Source organism: Felis catus, chromosome D3, assembly GCF_018350175.1.
Source record: "Felis catus isolate Fca126 chromosome D3, F.catus_Fca126_mat1.0, whole genome shotgun sequence".
NCBI classification, from domain to species: domain Eukaryota; kingdom Metazoa; phylum Chordata; class Mammalia; order Carnivora; family Felidae; genus Felis; species Felis catus.
Genome location: NC_058379.1, coordinates 9,784,628 through 9,803,772, shown reverse-complemented (window position 1 = coordinate 9,803,772; position 19,145 = coordinate 9,784,628). Strand labels below are relative to the sequence as shown.

General features: G+C 38.8%; 1 protein-coding gene across 2 annotated transcripts in view; it reads left to right on the top strand.

Moving 5' to 3' along the window:
* The window catches only part of NAA25 (N-alpha-acetyltransferase 25, NatB auxiliary subunit), an 81,032-nt gene extending 64,631 nt beyond the window's left edge, over window positions 1–16,401 (top strand). For both annotated transcript variants that reach the window (XM_023241429.2, XM_045041264.1), the window contains exons 21-24: window positions 4,324–4,421; window positions 5,501–5,611; window positions 10,043–10,189; window positions 13,373–16,401. In XM_023241429.2, coding sequence (XP_023097197.1) covers window positions 4,324–4,421; window positions 5,501–5,611; window positions 10,043–10,189; window positions 13,373–13,495 — 479 coding nt within the window. In that variant the 3' untranslated portion in view covers window positions 13,496–16,401. The remainder of the gene's footprint in view (window positions 1–4,323; window positions 4,422–5,500; window positions 5,612–10,042; window positions 10,190–13,372) is intronic.
* Window positions 16,402–19,145: the final 2,744 nt, after the last annotated feature.

Here is a 19,145-nt window from a genome sequence, read left to right as displayed (position 1 = left end):
GCTTGAGTTTTGGAAGTGTGTGGGTGTTGAGGAATTTGTCCATTTCTTCCAGGTTGTCCAGTTTGTTGGCGTATAATTTTTCATAGTATTTCCTGATAATTGCTTGTATTTCTGAGGGATTGGTTGTAATAATTCCATTTTCATTTATGATTTTATCTATTTGGGTCATCTCTCTTTTCTTTTTGAGAAGCCTGGCTAGAGGTTTATCATTTTTGTTTATTTTTTCAAAAAACCAACTTTTGGTTTCATTGATCTGCTCTACAGTTTTTTTAGATTCTATATTGTTTATTTCTGCTCTGATCTTTATTATTTCTCTTCTTCTGCTGGGTTTAGGCTGTCTTTGCTGTTCTGGTTCTATTTCCTTTAGGTGTGCTGTTAGATTTTATATTTGGGATTTTTCTTGTTTCTTGAGATAGGCCTGGATTGCAATGTATTTCCCTCTCAGGACTGCCTTCGCTGCATCCCAGAGCATTTGGATTGTTGTATTTTCATTTTCGTTTGTTTCCATATATTTTTAAATTTCTTCTCTAATTACCTGGTTGACCCATTCATTCTTTAGTAGGGTGTTTTTTAACCTCCATGCTTTTGGAGGTTTTCCAGACTTTTTCCTGTGGTTGATTTCAAGCTTCATAGCATTGTGGTCTGAAAGTATGCATGGTATGATCTCAATTCTTGTATACTTATGAAGGGCTGTTTTGTGACCCTGTATGTAATCTATCTTGGAGAATGTTCCATGTGCACTCGAGAAGAAAGTATATTCTGTTGCTTTGGGATGCAGAGTTCTAAATATATCTGTCATGTCCATCTGATCCATTGTATCATTCAGGGCCTTTGTTTCTTTATTGACCGTGTGTCTAGATGGTCTATCCATTTCTGTAAATAGAGTGTTAAAGTCCCCTGCGATTACCACATTCTTATCAATAAGGTTGCTTATGTTTGTGAGCAATTGTTTTATATATTTGGGGGCTCCTGTATTCGGCACATAGACATTTATAATTGTTAGCTCTTCCTGATGGATAGACCCTGTAATTATTATATAATACCCTTCTCCATCTCTTATTACAGCCTTTAATTTAAAGTCTAGTTTGTCTGATATAAGTATGGCTACTCCAGCTTTCTTTTGACTTCCAGTAGCATGATAAATAGTTCTCCATCCCCTCACTTTCATCTGAAGGTGTCCTCAGGTCTAAAATGAGTCTCTTGTAGACAGCAAATAGATGGGTCTTGTTTTTTTATCCATTCTGATACCCTATGTCTTTTGGTTGGCACATTTGGTCCATTTACATTCAGTGTTATTATAGAAAGATATGGGTTTAGAGTCATTGTGATGTCTGTAGGTTTCATGCTTGTAGCAATGTCTCTGGTACTTTGTCTCACAGGATCCCCCTTGGGATCTCTTGTAGGGCTGGTTTAGTGGTGACGAATTCCTTCAGTTTTTGTTTGTTTGGGAACACCTTTATCTCTCCTTCTATTCTAAATGACAGACTTGCTGGCTAAAGGATTCTCAGCTGCATATTTTTTCTGTTCATCACATTGAAGATTTCCTGCCATTCCTTTCTGGCCTGCCAAGTTTCAGTAGAGAGATCCGTCACGAATCTTATAGGTCTCCCTTTATATGTTAGAGCACGTTTATCCCTTTCAGATAGCTGCTTTCAGAATTTTCTCTTTATCCTTGTATTTTGCCAGTTTCACTATGATATGTTGTGCAGAAGATCGATTCAAGTTACCTCTGAAGGGAGTTCTCTCTGCCCCTTGGATTTCAAAGCCTTTTTCCTTCCCCAGATCAGGGAAGTCGTCAGCTATTATTTCTTCAAGTACACCTTCAGCACCTTTCCCTCTCTCTTCCTCCTCTGGAATACCAATCATGCATAGATTATTTTTCTTTTTCTTTTTTTTTTTTTAATTTTTTTTAACATTTATTTATTTTTGAGACAGAGAGAGAGTATGAACAGGGGAGGGGCAGAGAGAGAGGGAGACACAGAATCTGAAATGGGCTTCAGGCTCTGAGCTGTCAGCACAGAGCCCGACGTTGGGCTCGAACTCACGGACCGTGAGATCATGACCTGAGCTGAAGTCGGACGCTTAACTGACTGAGCCACCCAGGCACCCGATTATTTTTCTTTAGTGCATCACTTAGTTCTCTAATTTTCCCCTCATACTCCTGGATTTTTTTATGTCTCTTTTTCTCAGCTTCCTCTTTTTCCATAATTTTACCTTCTAGTTCCCCTATTCTCTCCTCTGCCTCTTCAATCCGAGCCGTGGTTGTCTCCATTTTATTTTGCAGCCCATTTATAGCATTTTTTAGCTCCTCCTGGCTGTTCCTTAGTCCCTTGTTCTCTGTAGCAATAGATTCTCTGCTGTCCTCTATACTGTTTTCAAGCCCAGCGATTAATTTTATGACTATTATTCTAAATTCACTTTCTGTTACATTGTTTAAATCCTTTTTGATCAGTTCGTTAGCTGTTGTTATTTCCTGGAGATTCTTTTGAGGGGAATTCTTCCCTTTCGTCATTTTGGATAGTCCCTGGAGTGGTGCGGGACTGCAGGGCACTTCCCCTGTGCTGTCTTGAATAACTTGGGTTGGTGGGCGGGGCCGCAGTCAGACCTGGCATCTGCCCCCAGCCCACCGCTGGGGCCACAGTTAGACTGGTGTGTACCTTCTCTTCCCCTCTCCTAGGGGCGGGATTCACCGTGGGGTGATGTGGCCCGTCTGGTCTACTTGCACACTGCCAGGCTTGTGGTGCTGGGGATCTGGCGTATTAGCTGGGGTGGATCGGCAAGGTGCATGGGGGCGGGAGGGGCAGGCTCAGCTTGCTTATCCTTTGGTGATCCTCCTCGGGAGGTGCCCTGCGGCAGCGGGAGGGAGTCAGACCCGCTGCCGCCAGAGGGGTGGATCCACAGGAGCACAGCGTTGGGTGTTTGCGGGGTGCAAGCAAGTTCCCTGACAGGAACCGGTTCCCTTTGGGATTTTGGCTGGGGGATGGACGAGGGAGATGGCGCTGGCAAGCGTCTTTGTTCCCCGCCAAGCTGAGCTCTGTCGTCCGGGGCTCAACAACTCTCCCTCCCGTTGTCCTCCAGCCCTCCCGCTCTCCGAGCAGAGCTGTTAACTTATAACCTCCCAGGTGTTAAGTCCTGCTCGTTCGCTGTGAGAACACACTCCGTCCGGCCCCTCCGCTTTTGCCAGCCAGACTCGGGGCCTCTGCTTGGTTGGCGGGCTGCCCCTCCGCCCCGGCTCCCCCCCGCCAGTCCATGTAGCGCGCACCGCCTCGCCGCCCTTCCTACCCTCTTCCGTGGTCCTTTCATCTGCGCTTGGCTCCAGAGAATCCGTTCTGCTAGTCTTCTGGCGGTTTTCTGGGTTATTTAGGCAGGTGTGGGTGGAATCTAAGTGATCCACAGGATGCGGTGAGCCCAGCGTCCTCCTACGCCACCATCTTCTCCCCCTTTACTTTTTTTTAAAAACAAAAAGAGGAATCTCTTTTTGTTATTAGTTTATTTTGAGAGAGAGGAGTGCATGTGCACAAGCGAGGGGAGGGGCAGAGAGAGAGGGAGAAAGAATCCCGAGCAGGTTCCCATGCTGTGAGTGTGAAGCCCGCCATGGGGCTGGAACCCGTGAACTGTGAGATGATGACCTGAGCCGAAACCAGAAGTTGGAAGCTCAATGCGACTGAGCCAGCAAGGAGCCCCATGCATATATATGTATTTTAAATCTGAGGGTCTTTCTTTTCAAGAACCTAAGTGGTCTATTATTTTATTGCCCAAATGCAGAATGATAATTAAAAGATCAAGATCCTGAGAATAAAATGTAGTATTTATTATGAAGGTGAATTTCTACCATGCACTTTGGTCTTTTGGTCCATAATGGCACACATTCTTCTATATCATTCACTTGGAGTCTTAATTTTATTGTGACAACGGTCTGTTTGTGGAAAGGCTAGCTGGTGTTTAGACTCTAGAACATATAGTTTATAAGGCTACTTTTTATATTTTGAAGACAACAGAGCAGTAGTTACATGGCTTTTTAAAGAGCTTAAAATAGGGGCGCTTTGCTGGCTCAGTTAGTAGAACATGCAACTCTTGATCTTGCGGTTGTGAGTTTGAGCCCCACCTTGGATATAGAGATTACTTAAAAATAAAATCATAAAAAAAAAAAAAGCTTAAAATAGATATTCTTTGTTGTTTGGTTCACGTGGGGGAGAAAAGCTTCTGGATTAAGCTTTTATATTTACTATATTTGCTTATTCTTTCTTAGAGTGTATATTGTGTTTCTAAAAAATAGCATTGAAACAAAAGCTATATAAAACAATAAAATATTTTTGTTTTCAGATGTCTTCAGTAAATGTAAAGGTGACCTTTTAGAAGTTAAAGATGGTAACTTGAAAACGCATCCTGCTCTTTTAGAGAATCTAGTCTTCTTTGTTGAGGTATGTTTTGTTCCCTTCCAGAAAAACTTGATTTTCCTTAGAGTGAAGGATTAATTTTTAAAAAATGAACAGGTAAATAGCCACCTTATACCTGTAATTTAATATCTCGCCCCCACCTTTTGTTAACTGAAAAGCAGTTTAAATCATTTTTTTGAACGCTCTCCTTCCAAGCATACCAGGAAGGTTTTGTTGATAATGAATAAAACTTGTAATTTGCTTTACCAATGTTTAAAAAGTCCTCAGATTCACTCCAAATCTGTCTGTTCTCTGTTCGTTTTCTTTTTTGACTTAACTATTACGTACTTTCAGTTAATTCCACTAGCTTTTTAAATTTGTTGCTATTACCAATTACTAAGATTCTGCATTGTGAAGGAGAATCTGGGCGCTGATTTAGCAAAACTCTCGCCTCTTTTTTAACCAGAGAGAAGAGAAGGATTACAAACACGTATAATCCATTATCTTATTTTTGTCACATTTATTTTCCTCCTCCTAGTCTGTTCTGGTAACTGGCACAGTGTAAGCGTATAAGCCTCTGAACAAATCAGTAATAACTGCATGTATACGTACATGCACACTCTGTAGCAGAGAAGAAGCATAGGTGTAAACACCTAAGTTATGACAAAGAAGAAATGTACTGACCAACTAGGGAGATTTCTGTTTATATTTAAGTTTAAGATTTGCAGGTGAGGTAATATCTTAATCGGGGAAGTAGGTGAGGAGAGGCATATTGTAAAGAACCTTTGGCTTCCATGCCTAGGAATTTGGACCTTTCACTTGAGTGAAAAAGATGTTAATAAATTGCTACAAATTTAAAAGGAAGCTGGATAGAGTAGAGGATGGGTTTAGAGCTGGGAGAGCTAGAAGGAAGGCTAAAGATTGAAGCAATCATAGTATTCTGAGCAGTATTCAGATGAAGGTCTTCTGGGTCTGTGTGGTGATTGTAGAAATGAATCTGATCACTCTAATCTGTAATGAGCTAGAGGAAACCTTGAAGGGATTTGCACAGCACCGTTGGCAAGGATTATTTAATCCATAACTTTGAACTGTTATTGATGAATTTGCGGTTTTTCCTCTTTCAGACTATTTCTATTATCCTTTGGGTGTCCAGTTACTGTGAGAGTGTCTTGCGACCATACAAATTAAATCTACAGAAAAAGAAAAAGAAGAAAAAAGAAACCAGCATCATCATGGTAATAACAGAAAACACAACAACTTGGCTGCGTGCAGCTTTTAATTTTCACTGTTTTCCTGCATATTGTAGGAGACCTTAGGATCCTGTGTACATTCATTTTCTCTGTCAAGCTTTTTTTTCTTTTTTTAAATTACACACCTACAGAAAATCTTAAAGACCAACATGATAACACTCAGATATCCTTACTTGACACTTGTTAACACCATGCCCAAAATATTTTCTGATTTTAATTATGATTTCTTTCTTGGCTTATTTATAACTTAGAAATGTCTTAATTTCCACATTTGCCACATCTCCTTTATCTTTCTCTCATTCTATCATCTGTCCCAACCTCTTGTTTGTTGAACCGTTTAAAAGAAAAGTACAGACTGTGATACAGTCTCCTACAGAATCACAGTACTGAAGAAATTTTCATACCTAAGACATTTAATACTGATGCAATCCTGTTATAATGTCTGTATTCAGATTTCCCCACTTACCCAATTGTGTTCTTTATTATAGTCCTTTTCAAAATACTGGGATCCTATTAAGTATCTGACATGGCTTTTACTTACCATGTCTTTTTACCCTCCTTTCAACTTCCTTAGTCTTTTGTTTATCTTTATTGTTCAACAGTCTAGCTCAGTTTTTGGTAGAATGTCTTACAATCTGAATTTGGCTTATTGTTTCCTTGGGTTTAGGTTAAATATAGATGCTGTTTCCTTTTTAGCAAATTAAGTCAGGGGGCACTCATGTTGTTAAGTCCCATTATTGGTGATCTCAGATGAAATTTTTTGATAAAGGAAGTGTCTATGGATTTCTTCATTGTAAAGGTGCCTTTCCCACCCTGTGATTAATAAGTCATCCGTGGGACAATACTTTGAGATCGTGAATATCCTATTACCTGCCAGCCTTTCATCTGCTGGTTTTACATCTGTTAAGTCTAACTTGCATAATCATTTATTAAAGTTATGGTTCCACACTGGTGATTTTTAAAAATTCTGTCAATCCTTTTATCATGTATTGGTTGGCATTTTTGGTAGAGCTGTCCCACAGCCATTCATATATATATTTGTATGTATATTTTTAAGTATCACCATCTATTTGAATATCATTCTTTTTTGTTTGCTTTTTAAATATTTATTTTGAGGGAGAGAGGGGGAGAGAGAGAAAGAGAGCGAGAGAGCGTGAGCATGCGTGGGAGCACACAGAAGCGGGGTAGGGGGAGAGAGAATCCTAGTCCAATGATGGGCTCGATCCTATGAACCATGAGATCATGACTTGAGCTGAAGTCAAGAGTCAGATGTTCAACGGACTGAGCCACCCAGGCACCCCTTGAGTATCATCCTTTAAAAAAAATTTTTTTAAATGTTTTTATTTGAGAGAGAGAGAGAGAGAGAGACAGAGAATGAGAATGAGTATGAGAATGAGTGGGGGAGGGGCAGAGAGAAAGGGGGACACAAAATCAGAAGCAGGCTCCAGGCTCTGAGCTGTCAGCACAGAGCCTGGGACTTGAACACACAGACCACAAGATCATGACCTGAGCCAAAGTCGAACACTCCACCGACTGAGCCACCCAGGTACCTATAAATAAATATTTTTTAAAAAAGAATATGTTCTAGTTAATATAGACAGTTGCAGTACTCTGCAGAAACACTGGAATTGAAAACTGAGATTATTAGTGTGATATAAATAAAGTTCATTTATTTCTCTTTCTATGCAGTTTTGTAGTGTCTTCCCATCTTGATTGATTTAGTTTTTGAATGTGTAAAACATTAATATAAATTGTATCCTTTTCATAAGGAAAATTATTTAGGATTCATTCTGTGCAGGATATGCTATTTTATTAATGTTTGCATTTATCTTAGGTGGGAGATTTTTGTTCACTGTAGCAACATAGCAACCATTGTCATTTGAAAATGTTGATTTTTTTTTAATGTTGATGGTTTTAGTAGTAATTTTGACTTCCTGCATAATTCAGTAACAATTCAGGAATTGTTTAGATTTGACACTGCTTTGCTGGATGTTTCTATTCGTTCAGAAACAAAGGGTAGTTCTATTTGGAGCAGGATGTAATGAAGAAACCTGTCCTTTTTTTTTTCCAATGTAATTTAACATATCATGAGTGTTAAGTTTGATGGCATAGAACAGAGCTGCTCTGTTACTTTCTCTTCTGATGAAAGCCTGTGCTCTTCAACTGTGTCAAATAGCTTTTTCGTATTTGGATTGGGATGGAGGGTGGGTTATAGTTACTGCTTTTCTAGTTTCTAAAAATGAGAATAGCTTTCGTATATTTCTGATCATCAAAGTAACCTAAAGGTGTGAATAAAATGAAGGCCACCCATATTCCCACCAACCAGTAATTGCCACTGCAAACAAACCAGAATTATGCTCTATGGGAGGTTCTGCAACTAGTCTGTGTTTGTTTTCATTTAACAGGTTATCTGGGCATCTCTTCAGGAGATACGTAGATGTGTCTCATTACTTTAAATGGTTATATGATGAAACATTGGTATTCTCTGTTTTCTCATTTGCATTTAAAAAAAACTGAGTGGAGGGTTGGGGGGTGGGTGGGGCAGTGCCTGACTGGCTCAGTTGGAGGAATGCATGACTCTTGATCTCAGGATTGTGAGTTCAAGCCCCACATTGGGTGTAGAGTTTACTTTAAAAAAAGAAAAAATGTTGAACCTGCAAGGAAAACTTCTAGAGTCAAAAGCTAGCCTTACTAATTGATTGGCCAGGTTTCTTGTGTTTGTCTGATTTTTGAATTTTGTCATATGTTTCTGGGATTTCTTTGATGTCTTTTCTGTTCATCTTTTTGCCCAGATTTCCTGTTGTGGTAGTAATATTTTTTCTCTTGATGTGTTTTGAGCTATTCAGGTCTTAATAATGTTACTCTATATCCTATATGATGCAAATTTTTCTTTTCATTTGTCTTTTGAGTAGTTTTTTTTGGTCAACATAGTAATTATATATATATATATATATATATATATATATATATATATATATATATATATATATATATATTTTAATGTTTATATTTGAGAGAGAGAGAGAAGGAGAGAGAGACAGTGTGTGAGCAGGGGAGGGGCACAGAGAGAGAGACAGAGACAGGATCCTGAAGCAGGCTCCAGGCTCTGAGGTGTTAGCACAAAGCTCCACACAGGCTGGAACTTCCAAGCTGTGAGATCATAACCTGAGCCAAAGTCAGATGCTTAACCCACTGAGCCACTCAGCACCCCTAAAAATATTTTTTTTTAATAGTTCTTAGCTTGGTGTAATGTTTAGAAAGGCCTTTTCAGTTTATGATTACACGAACCATTACCTAAATTTTCTTCTGGTACTTTGGTGGATTTTTTAAAGTTAAGTTTAAATCTACCTGGAATTTATTTTGGTACTTAACTATTTATTTAATTCACTTAATTTATTTTTTAAAAGATGTTATTTTTAAGTAATCTTTATACCCAGTGTGGAGCTCAAACTTACAACCCTGAGATCAAGAGTCACATGCTCTACTAACTGAGCCAGCCAGGTACCCCTGTTTTGTTTTATTACTGATTTATTTTTATTTATTATTTATTATTATTTTATGTGGGGTTTTTTTTTGTTTTGTTTTGTTTTGAGAGTGAGAGCTCACATGTGTGTGCAAGTAGGGAAGCGACAGAGAGAGAGAGAGAGAGAGAGATTGAGAGATTGAGAGATTGAGAATCCCAAGCAGGCTCCATTCTCAGCTTGGAGCCCTCATGTGGTGCTCAAACCCATGACTCTGGGATAATGACCTGGGCCAAAACCAAGAGCTGGCTGCTTAACTGACTGAGCCACCCAGGCATCCCTTAAATTCATTTAAATTCCCTTACATTCTTCAGTTTTATCTTAGGACCTGTTTCTTGTCACTTTTTATCACCTTACTTATATATCCATACTATCTGGATTTCATGTAACTTTATGATCTACTCTAATATATATGAGGGCAAATTCTACATAACCATTCTTTTTCAGAATTTTCTTGGCTGTTGTCTCCCATTATGTTTTCTATTAGAACTTAGAAAACTCTTATTTCTGTTATATTTCTGTTGTTAACATTAGAGGAAATCTCAGTGACATATAGAGAAATGAAGTTTTGGTTTCTTTCATCTTCTTTAGTGTTCCAGAAGAGTACCAGCCTGAAGTTGAGTAATAACCAACTAAGATATTTTCTGTTGGTTTTTCCATCTCTAGTTCCCCATTTAAAAAAATGCTTGTCATTGTTTCTGAATTAGCATTATTTGGTGCCAATTAAATTTACCTTAGTTTAGAGAGACTGTCTTAATATCCAAAACTGTATCCATCCCTGTTACTATTTACAGCATTAAGTAAAACTATAGCATGAAGTTAATATAGCTTATGTGATATGAGTGAAGGAAATATGTTTGATAATCTTTCATCTTTTAAAAAATCTTTTTTCCAGCCACCAATCTTTACCAGTTTCCAAGACTACGTTACTGGGCTTCAGACTTTAATTTCCAATGTTGTGGATCACATTAAAGGGCTTGAAACACATCTAATTGCACTTAAACTTGAAGAACTTATTTTAGAAGATACTTCTCTCTCGCTGGTAAGAGACTGTAGGCGATCAGCAATAATAATCTTAAAGGTCACAAACTTGAAAGAATGTCACATTGCTTCATGTGGTTGGGCTTTGCTGGGTATCTTTGAGAATGTTAATAAGTAGATAAATACAGTTTTATTGAGCTCGCTGTTGTTGGGTAAATGCTCATAGAAATACAGTGATCGAAAAACCTGGCTTTAGAGAGATATATTCAAAAACTACTTTAAATTGGAGATCTGATATACGCACAGAAATGGAACGGGCCAGCAAGAGTCTCACTGGAGAGGGGACATTTAAGGATTAGTAAGTTTTCAGTAGGCAGACTGGAATGGATGAAAGGAATCTGAAACAGAAGACACAGAGCAGAGGCAGAAAGGTAAATTGTGTGGGGCACCATGAGTCCGTTGGCAGAGCTAGAGCACATGGTATGTGGGAAGGACTGTCCGCTACAAAGATGACAGGCACAGCAGGCCACTGTTGATGGTTGTGTGGTTGTTGTTAAAGGATCTGTCTGCCCTCTGACATGAGGAATAAGATTGATCATTTTGAGTATTCTATTTTTTTTTAATTTTTTTTTTTTTACTGTTTATTTTTGAGACAGAGAAAGACAGAGCATGAATGGGGGAGGGTCAGAGAGAGAGGGAGACACAGAATCTGAAACAGGCTCTGGACTCTGAGCTGTCAGCACAGAGCCCGACGTGGGGCTTGAACTCATGGACCGCGAGATCATGACCTGAGCTGAAGTCGGACGCTTAACCAACTGAGCCACCCAGGCGCCCCTCATTTTGAGTATTCTAAAGGTTATCTTTAACTTTGGGCTACTTTAGATTTGTCGAGCCTTGACTCTGTCCTCATCTTTTGACCTTGGGAAAGTCGCTTACCCTCTCTGGGCCTCAGTTTCTTTATCTGTATAATGAAAATCATAATAGCTATTTTATAGGATTATAGTGAGCAAAATAATAATGGCCTTATATTGCCTATTTTTGTTGAAGTCATGATACATATACTGAGCAGCATCAGCCACCAAATATAGGATCCATATAGTGCTATTTATATTTTGGGTAAAAACAAATTTTTTTTTAATTCAGTTTCCACTAGGTGTACTTCTTTATTCTTTCTTTATTTTTTAATGTATTTATTTTTGAGAGAGAGAGAGAGAGAGACATAGAGTGTGATAAGGGGAGGGCCAGAGAGAGGGAGACACAGAATCGGAAGCAGGCTCTGAGCTGTCAACACAGAGCCCACGTGGGGCTTGAACTCATGAACCGTAAGATCATGACCCGAGTCAAAGTTGGCCACTTAACAGACTGAGCCACCCAGGCGTCCCTCTTTCCTTCTTTTCTTTCTAAACTTGAAGCAACTATCCATAAGGCCTCTGGACTACCATCTCCAGTCCTGGTTCTTTTCCTCTTCCGTAGGGGTATCCACTGAAACTGGTCTGTGCCTAGACCTTTTAATGTAACCTTAAAATATACGCTAATAGCTGTTAGGTTTTTGAAAGTAAATGATACATTGTTTTATTCTGAAACTTGGCTTTTTTTTCCACTTAACCTTATATTCAAGAGATTTGTTAAGGCTATATAACTGATGCATATACATCAGTTTTGTTCTTTTAAACAACTGTATGACATTCAAATATGAGTGGATCATAGCCATTGGATATTTTAGTTTTTTTTGGTTTTTTTTGAGAGAGAGAGGGAGCACATGAGAGCAAGTAGGGGAGGGGCAGAGGAAGAGGGAGAATCTCAAGCAATCTCCACACCCAGCATGGGTCTTGATCTCACAACTGTGAGATCATGACCTGAACCCAGATCAAGAGGTAGACACTTAACTGACTAAACCACCCAGGTGCCCCTTAAGTTGTTTATATATATTTACTTTTACTACAGTACTGAATGAAATGTATTTTATATACCTTCTCTTAGGCACATGTGTACTTCCAAGATAGATTAGGTCTCGAGTAGTAGTAGTATTTGGCTATAAGGTATGCTTACCTGATTTCTTCAGGGTTTTGCAATACTGCCGATTTCATGTAAGCCTGATTAGTTCTTAGCCAGCCTCCTTTTTTCTCTGTTTGAACATTCCATCCCTTTATTTTTTGTAAAATGTGCAGCAAGTATTTAACTCACATATTTGAGTAGGTCTCAGACAGCTTTGTTCTTTTTTTTTTTTTTTTTTTTTTTTAAGCTGTTTGGTCTGTGGAACCAATGGACTTTGTCAATATAGAGGGAGACCTATCAATATTATCGCTAGAAAAGGTGGCAGAGGTAAATTTGATGCTTTTAAGAAGTGGGTATGATAATGTCCAAATTAATAATAAATTTCCATTTTTGTTTTCTGATGAAATAATCAGAAAGATTAATTTTTCCATTTTGTATAGCCCATAACAAAATATTAGTGATTTTATGTTCAAACTACTTAGTAATAAATTTTCTACCTTTTTTCTATATGAAAGATAATAATCAGAAATCTCAGTTTTTTCACTTTGTATAATTAAAACAGAGAATACTGATGGAAGAATTAAAAGAATAATAACGCTAGAGGCTCCTGGGTGGCTCAGTCAGTTAAGCATCTGACTTTGGCTTAGGTCATGATCTCACAGTTCATGAGTTAGAGCCCTATGTCAGGCTCTGTGCTGACACCTCAGATCCTACAGCCTGCTTCAGATTCTGCGTCTCCCTCTCTTTCTGCTCCTCCCTCACTCACACTCTGTTTCTCTCCCTCAAAAATAAATAAACATTAAAAATTTAAAAAAAAGTAAAGCTAAAGTAATAGCGTTAGTGAACAATCACATGGAAAAATGTGGATCATCTCTGATGAGCTTTAGCCTTCTTTGCATTTTTTGAAACTGAAAATGACCCACTGTATTCTGACGAAGCTTGCCATGAGACCAAAGGTAATGGTAATTTTTTTTTTTTAATGTTTATTTATTTTTGAGAGAGAGTGCATAAGTGGCGGAGAGGCAGAGAGAGGGGGCAGAGGATCCGAAGTAGGCTCTGTGCTGATAGCAGTGAGCCCGATGTAGGGCTCAGACTCACAAACCGCAAGACCATGACCTGAGCAGAAGTCTGATGCTCTACCAACAGAGCCATCCAGGAGCGCCATTGGTAGTTTTAACATCTGTGAGAGGAACTGTAATCTGGGAGAATGCTTTCAGAGCAAGACCACTAATTCTTGTCTCGTTTGTAGGAAGAGAGAAAATTTTCAAAGACTGTGCAAGGGAAGGTGCAGAGCAGTTATCTACACTCACTTCTGGAAATTGGTGAGCTGCTGAAGAAAAGACTGGAGACCACAAAGAAACTAAAAATTTAAGCAAGTGTGAACCACAGGCATCAATGACTCTGCAGCAGAAAATGACATCATCTTCCCAGGCAAAAGCGACATCTGGTTGACCATCATTTTAATCCAGAACTTCCTCATAAAATGCATGAAGGACTTTGATTGTGAATTAATTTTTTAGGTATTAAATGTATACAACTGATTAAATTATTGTATATAAACCGGAAGCAGGACCCTTATCTGGGTTTGACCACTTTTTATACATGTTCATATGCATATGGCAGCCACAAGAGAACCCCACTTTTCTTCTTTCCTTCCATCGCCAGAAACATCTGGTGGCGGGGGGGGGGGGGGGGGGTGTCCTATAAAAGCAGCAATAGAAATTAAGCATAAAGCATTGACCTCAGAGCAGCTGAATGGCCCTACCATTATAGCAGTGGGTGTTTGGTCTGGTTCTTGAGCCTTAGGAAGTAGAAAGCAGTGGAGGGGGGACCATGGCTGGGAGCAGGCCCTCTTTCCTTTCCACATTAGTTTACTTTTGAGGTTTCCTCAGCTGCTTTGCTCCCACAGAATCCAAAGCAGGTACCCGAAGGGCCTCAGATGAAATTTGGCATAGGCACCTGTCAGTGAAGGGTGCCCCTCAGAAGACCACAGGCACTCAAGTGTTTGGCTTAATAGTCTAATAGCCAAGACATCCCCATCCTAGCTCCTGTGAGAGTTAAATCACAAATAGGCTTGTGTTAACTTACGGCTGTGTGGAGGGGAAAGCAGTGCAGGCCACTTACGGGCCTGCTGAGTACTAGCTTGCTGTCTTTCATCCATCTTTGGGAAAGATGGGAATCACTTTTAAAGAAGAGAGGTGTACATAATTTATGCAGGCGAGTCTAATACCAGTGTCATTGGTTTTGTGAGATATATATATATGTATATGCTTTTACATATATATTTTCAAGCATATATATATACACATATGTGTATATATATATGCTTGAAAATAAAGATTTAATACTTTAGTGTTTTTTAAGTGGGGAGTTTGGGGAGGAAGGAAGGAAGGAATGTATATTATGGACTTAATCTAGGTTTTAAGTTTTAGGCTGGCAAAAGAAATGTTATCCATTGGGTTTGACTTTCAGTCTGCTTTCTTCAAACTTGAGAATTGCACCAGGGTGGTGTTTACATTGTACACCTGGAGCTCCCCAAGACTGTAGCTTCAGAGGTCGGTCTGACAGAAAAGATAAACATTGCTCTTGAAAATGTTATACAGTTTATACAATTACTTTGATAAGTTTTTGTGTTTGAATCTGTGCTTCTGTTTTTGGTCTTTGTTACTCAAATACCATTAAGTTAATAATTCTGTAAGAGCAAAGACATGAGTTTGATGAGGAAATTCAAGCATCTGATGGAGGACTGATTGGTCTTGCCGACCTTACAGGTCATTTCCAATGCTTCTCCAGTGAAACGTGATGCTTTTTTTCTTTTAAAAGCAACAAAAGAGAGCTCGGAAAATCTCTGTATGCAAAACAATTGTATTTTGTCCCCTCATCTTGACTTTCTTAGATTCACAATTTGATAGGATGATAAATAACTGTTTAAACTTCCAAGGAAATTTTTTAGAAAATTACAGAATTATCTGTTCAAAATAAGACTTGCTGGAAATCCTAGTCCATCAAGTAGTTTCAAGAAGTTATTTTTTGATCTAAGTTGGTATCCACAGCCGTCATACCCCATCCCAAAAGGAAGAACTGCCTTGAACAAGATGAACTGAAAGTTCTAATTGATTCCAAATCTAATTTAAGGACAACATATCATAATTTTGTAAAACTATTGCCTATTTAGATGGAACTTGGTGTGTGTATGGGGGTGGGGGATGTGTGTATGACATGTGTTCTTGAAATGATGCTTCTTTGAATATCCAAAAATACTGTACATAGAAATAGAAATGCTCTATGAAACAAGTCTATTAACTGACCATGGTCAATCTAGCATATGTGTGCTCAGTGAGCTGGCTTTGGTCCTCAGGGACAGTGCTTGACTCCAGTGGTCTACCTAACTAGTCTTTTGCCTAGGGGCACCTGGGACCTCTACTGGTTTTAGTGACAAATAATGTTACGTCGAGGTTATGCTTCTTTTGTTACTTGCTGATTTTCCTACTAAATGTAGCATTTCAATTAGATCCAACCTCTTACATTTTGAGATAATTGTAAAAAGAATGAAATTATGCAGAAATGGCCAATATCTTTTATTGATCTGTTCTTTTGGAAACTGTTATGCACTATAAATTGTGTACAGTTAAAAAAAAATTATATATATATATATATTCTTACATGAGTAAAAAGCACCCTCTCCAGCAATTGTATGTCATTGGTATTTGAAGAGAATTCCCAAATAACCCATTGCTGCTGCTGCTGTTTTTGGTTTGTGTGGGTTTTTTTTTTGTTGTTGTTGTGTTTGTTTTTGTGTGGTAAATTGATATTTAAAAAAAAGAAAAAACACGACTACTGTTTACAGACTGAAAAATTACTGCTTTTTATACTACTGAGATCCTAAGTTAAGACTCTCCAAAGCAAACATTTGGCTTAAATCATTTATCTGATGTGGATAAAACATAGAGAAATTTTTAGTGTCCTCCACATAATGGAAAATGTACAAATGCCTAGCTGTGTTGCCCATCAATTTTGTATATTTTCATAATTTTAATTGTTCAAAATTGCATTATATTTTGCAATCACTATGTTCAACCTGGATTTGTCTTTCATTTAAACTTTTAATATAAAAAGGGGTTTCAATGTATCTATGGCCTTGTTATTGAAACTCTTCCTACTTATTTGATGTCATTTATTAATATGGGAAGTATATATTCTTCCTTCTTCAGTACTACGTGAAGCATACATAGCAAATTAAACTAGATGGGTTAATTTATATAAACACTTCCATCTTAAGTTGCCTATCTGCCTGGGTCATTTCTGTTCAGATTCCTAGAAGCTACAATTTTTTTTTTTTTTTTTTTTAAGATTTTAAGTAATCTCTATACCCAACGTGGGGCTTGAACTCACAACCCTGAAATCAAGAGTCGCATGTTCCACTGACTTACAGGTGCCCTGAAGCCACAACATTTTAAATGGTGTAATTCATCTCAGTTTTGTACTGAGAGTTACATTCCTCGGCAAAATTGTAATATTTGTGAATTTAAAATTTTTATTTCAAGGCTACTAGTCTTTTTGTTTAAAAATAGTACCTCATGCTAGCATTCATGAATTCAGCATATATGAATTGAATGCTTCTTTACAATGTGCCAGATTCCACTTTAGGCTGTGTCGATAGAATGGTAAGTGATAGCATATGTCCCAGTTAGTGGCCAAGGTGGGGGAGAAGATAAGAAATATAAACCTTAGTTTGTAAGCCCTGTTTTAAGTAAGTCAGGATATGTGATAACCTGAATCATGAGTAGAGCCCTCTGACCCGACTGATGAAGAGTCAGCCACCAAAAAGGGAACCCAAGTGGAGAGGCCCCATGGCAGGAACTACTGAGCATGTTTCAATGACTGGGGGGAAAAATGGGCTCAAGTGCTGGGTTTAAAGGAATGGAAAGGGGGAAGGAACGGAGATAGAAAATACAGTTGGGGGCAGCGGGATCCAGAGCAATCAGAACTTTTTAGTCAGGGGAAGGAATGAGATTTCTAAAGTTAGCGGGAAGTTACTAGAAGATTTCAGGCAAACTGAGGACATGATTTATCCAAGCACTTGGGCCCACAGGCTGGGATTCAAAGTTGACACACACTGACAATACAGTGGAAAGAGGAGCTCCTAGTTTCCTTTGTGTCCAGTAATATTAAATGCCCTTGTCTGGGCCCTGAGAAAAATGTTTTCGCCTGCTACTCCATCCCGATGCTGTCTCCCTTTTAACGAAAGGTGTGTAATTGGATATACCTCACTGCCACTTTCAACCTTACCTAAAAGGTGGGCTCAGGTTTATACTTTTTTCTTGTTCTTTTTTTTTTAGATGCTGTCACTGCCTTGATGCAGAGATGTATTTCATAGTAATAACTGGAAGGTAAGCAACCATGAGCCAAATATTTATAAAAATTATTCGTGGTGGGAATGTAAGCTGGTGCAGCCACTCTGGAAAACAGTATGGAGGCTCCTCAAAAAACTAAAAATAGAACTACCCTACCACCCAGCAATTGCACTACTAGGTATTTATCCAAGGGATACAGGTACGCTGTTTCAGAGGGACATATGCACCCCCATGTTTATAGCAGCACTACCAACAATAGCCAAAGTATGGAAAGAGCCCAAATGTCCATCAATGGATGAATGGATAAAGAAGATGTGGTATATATATACAATGGGGTATTACTCGGCAATCAAAAAGAATGGAATCTTGCCATTTGCAACTATGGGGATGTAACTAGAGGGTGTTATGCTAAGTGAAATTAGAGAAATACAAATATCATATGACTTCATTCATATGAGGACTTTAAGTAAAAACAGGGAGGGGGACAAAACAGAAGAGACTCAAATATGGAGAACAAACAGGGTTACTGGAGTGGTTGTGGGAGGGGGATGGACTAAATGGGTAAGGGGCACTAAGGACTCTACTGAAATAATTGTACTCTATGCTAACTGATTTGGATGTAAATTAAAAAATAAATTGAAAAAAATTATTTGTGGGATACTTATAGCAGTTTATGCTGTTAGAGCACAGAGCTTTCCTGCAACTTCCAGCTTCCATATATCCCAGTAAAAGTGGATTTCTCCACAATGTACTATTTCACATATGAGAAAAAGTTACCACAGAGAAGGCTACTACCTAAGACTACCTAGCAGGTTAGGGGGTGGGTAAAATTCAAACCCTTTCGTATATGTGCTGAAGTGAGCACAAGATTCAAATTCTTAAGCATTGATGAAATGAGGTGAAATCTAGACCAACCCCATCCCCAAGTCTTCTTAGTCTTGATGGCTAGGTTCAAATTCTCAGGTTCTATCTTGGAACAATCAATCTTTCCAGACCAAGTCTGATGCCAGCTTTTTTGGTGGCACAAATTACCAAGGACTATTTGAGATAACTTACAAGTTCCTCGGAACCAGGTTCTTATGTTGGATTCAAGGTCTCATTTGCTTAACCAACTTACCTGCAAATTCCCTTGATGTTGTTATTTGTTTGATTCTGGGAAGCCAGTCCATAGCCTCCATTACAACCTGATTAGCAGCATTTGAGCCACAATATTATTTAATTAGAGGAAGAAAAGAGAAGGAATCCATTTGACCCAAGTGTCAGGGAAAATTTAACTTATGTGGCATATGCAAATCACTTCAGACTCAAAACTAGAAAAGGGCCCATCTTTATGTTTTAAAGTTTATTTTGAGAGAGAGTGCAAAAGAGGGAGGGTCAGAGAGAATCCCAAGTAGCTGACAGCATGGAGCCCGATATGGGGCATGAACCCACAACTGCAAGATAATGACCCAAGCCAAAATCAAGAGTTGGACACTCAACCCGAGCCACCCATCTTTAATGAAAAATGTTCGATACAGGCACCTGGGTGGCTCATTCAGTTGAGTATCTGACTCTTGATTTCGGCTCAGGTCATGATCTCAGGGTTTGTAGGATTGAGCCCTGCGTCGGGCTCTGTGCTGACAGTGTGGAGTCTGCTTGGGATTCTTTCTCCCTCTCTCTCAAATAAAA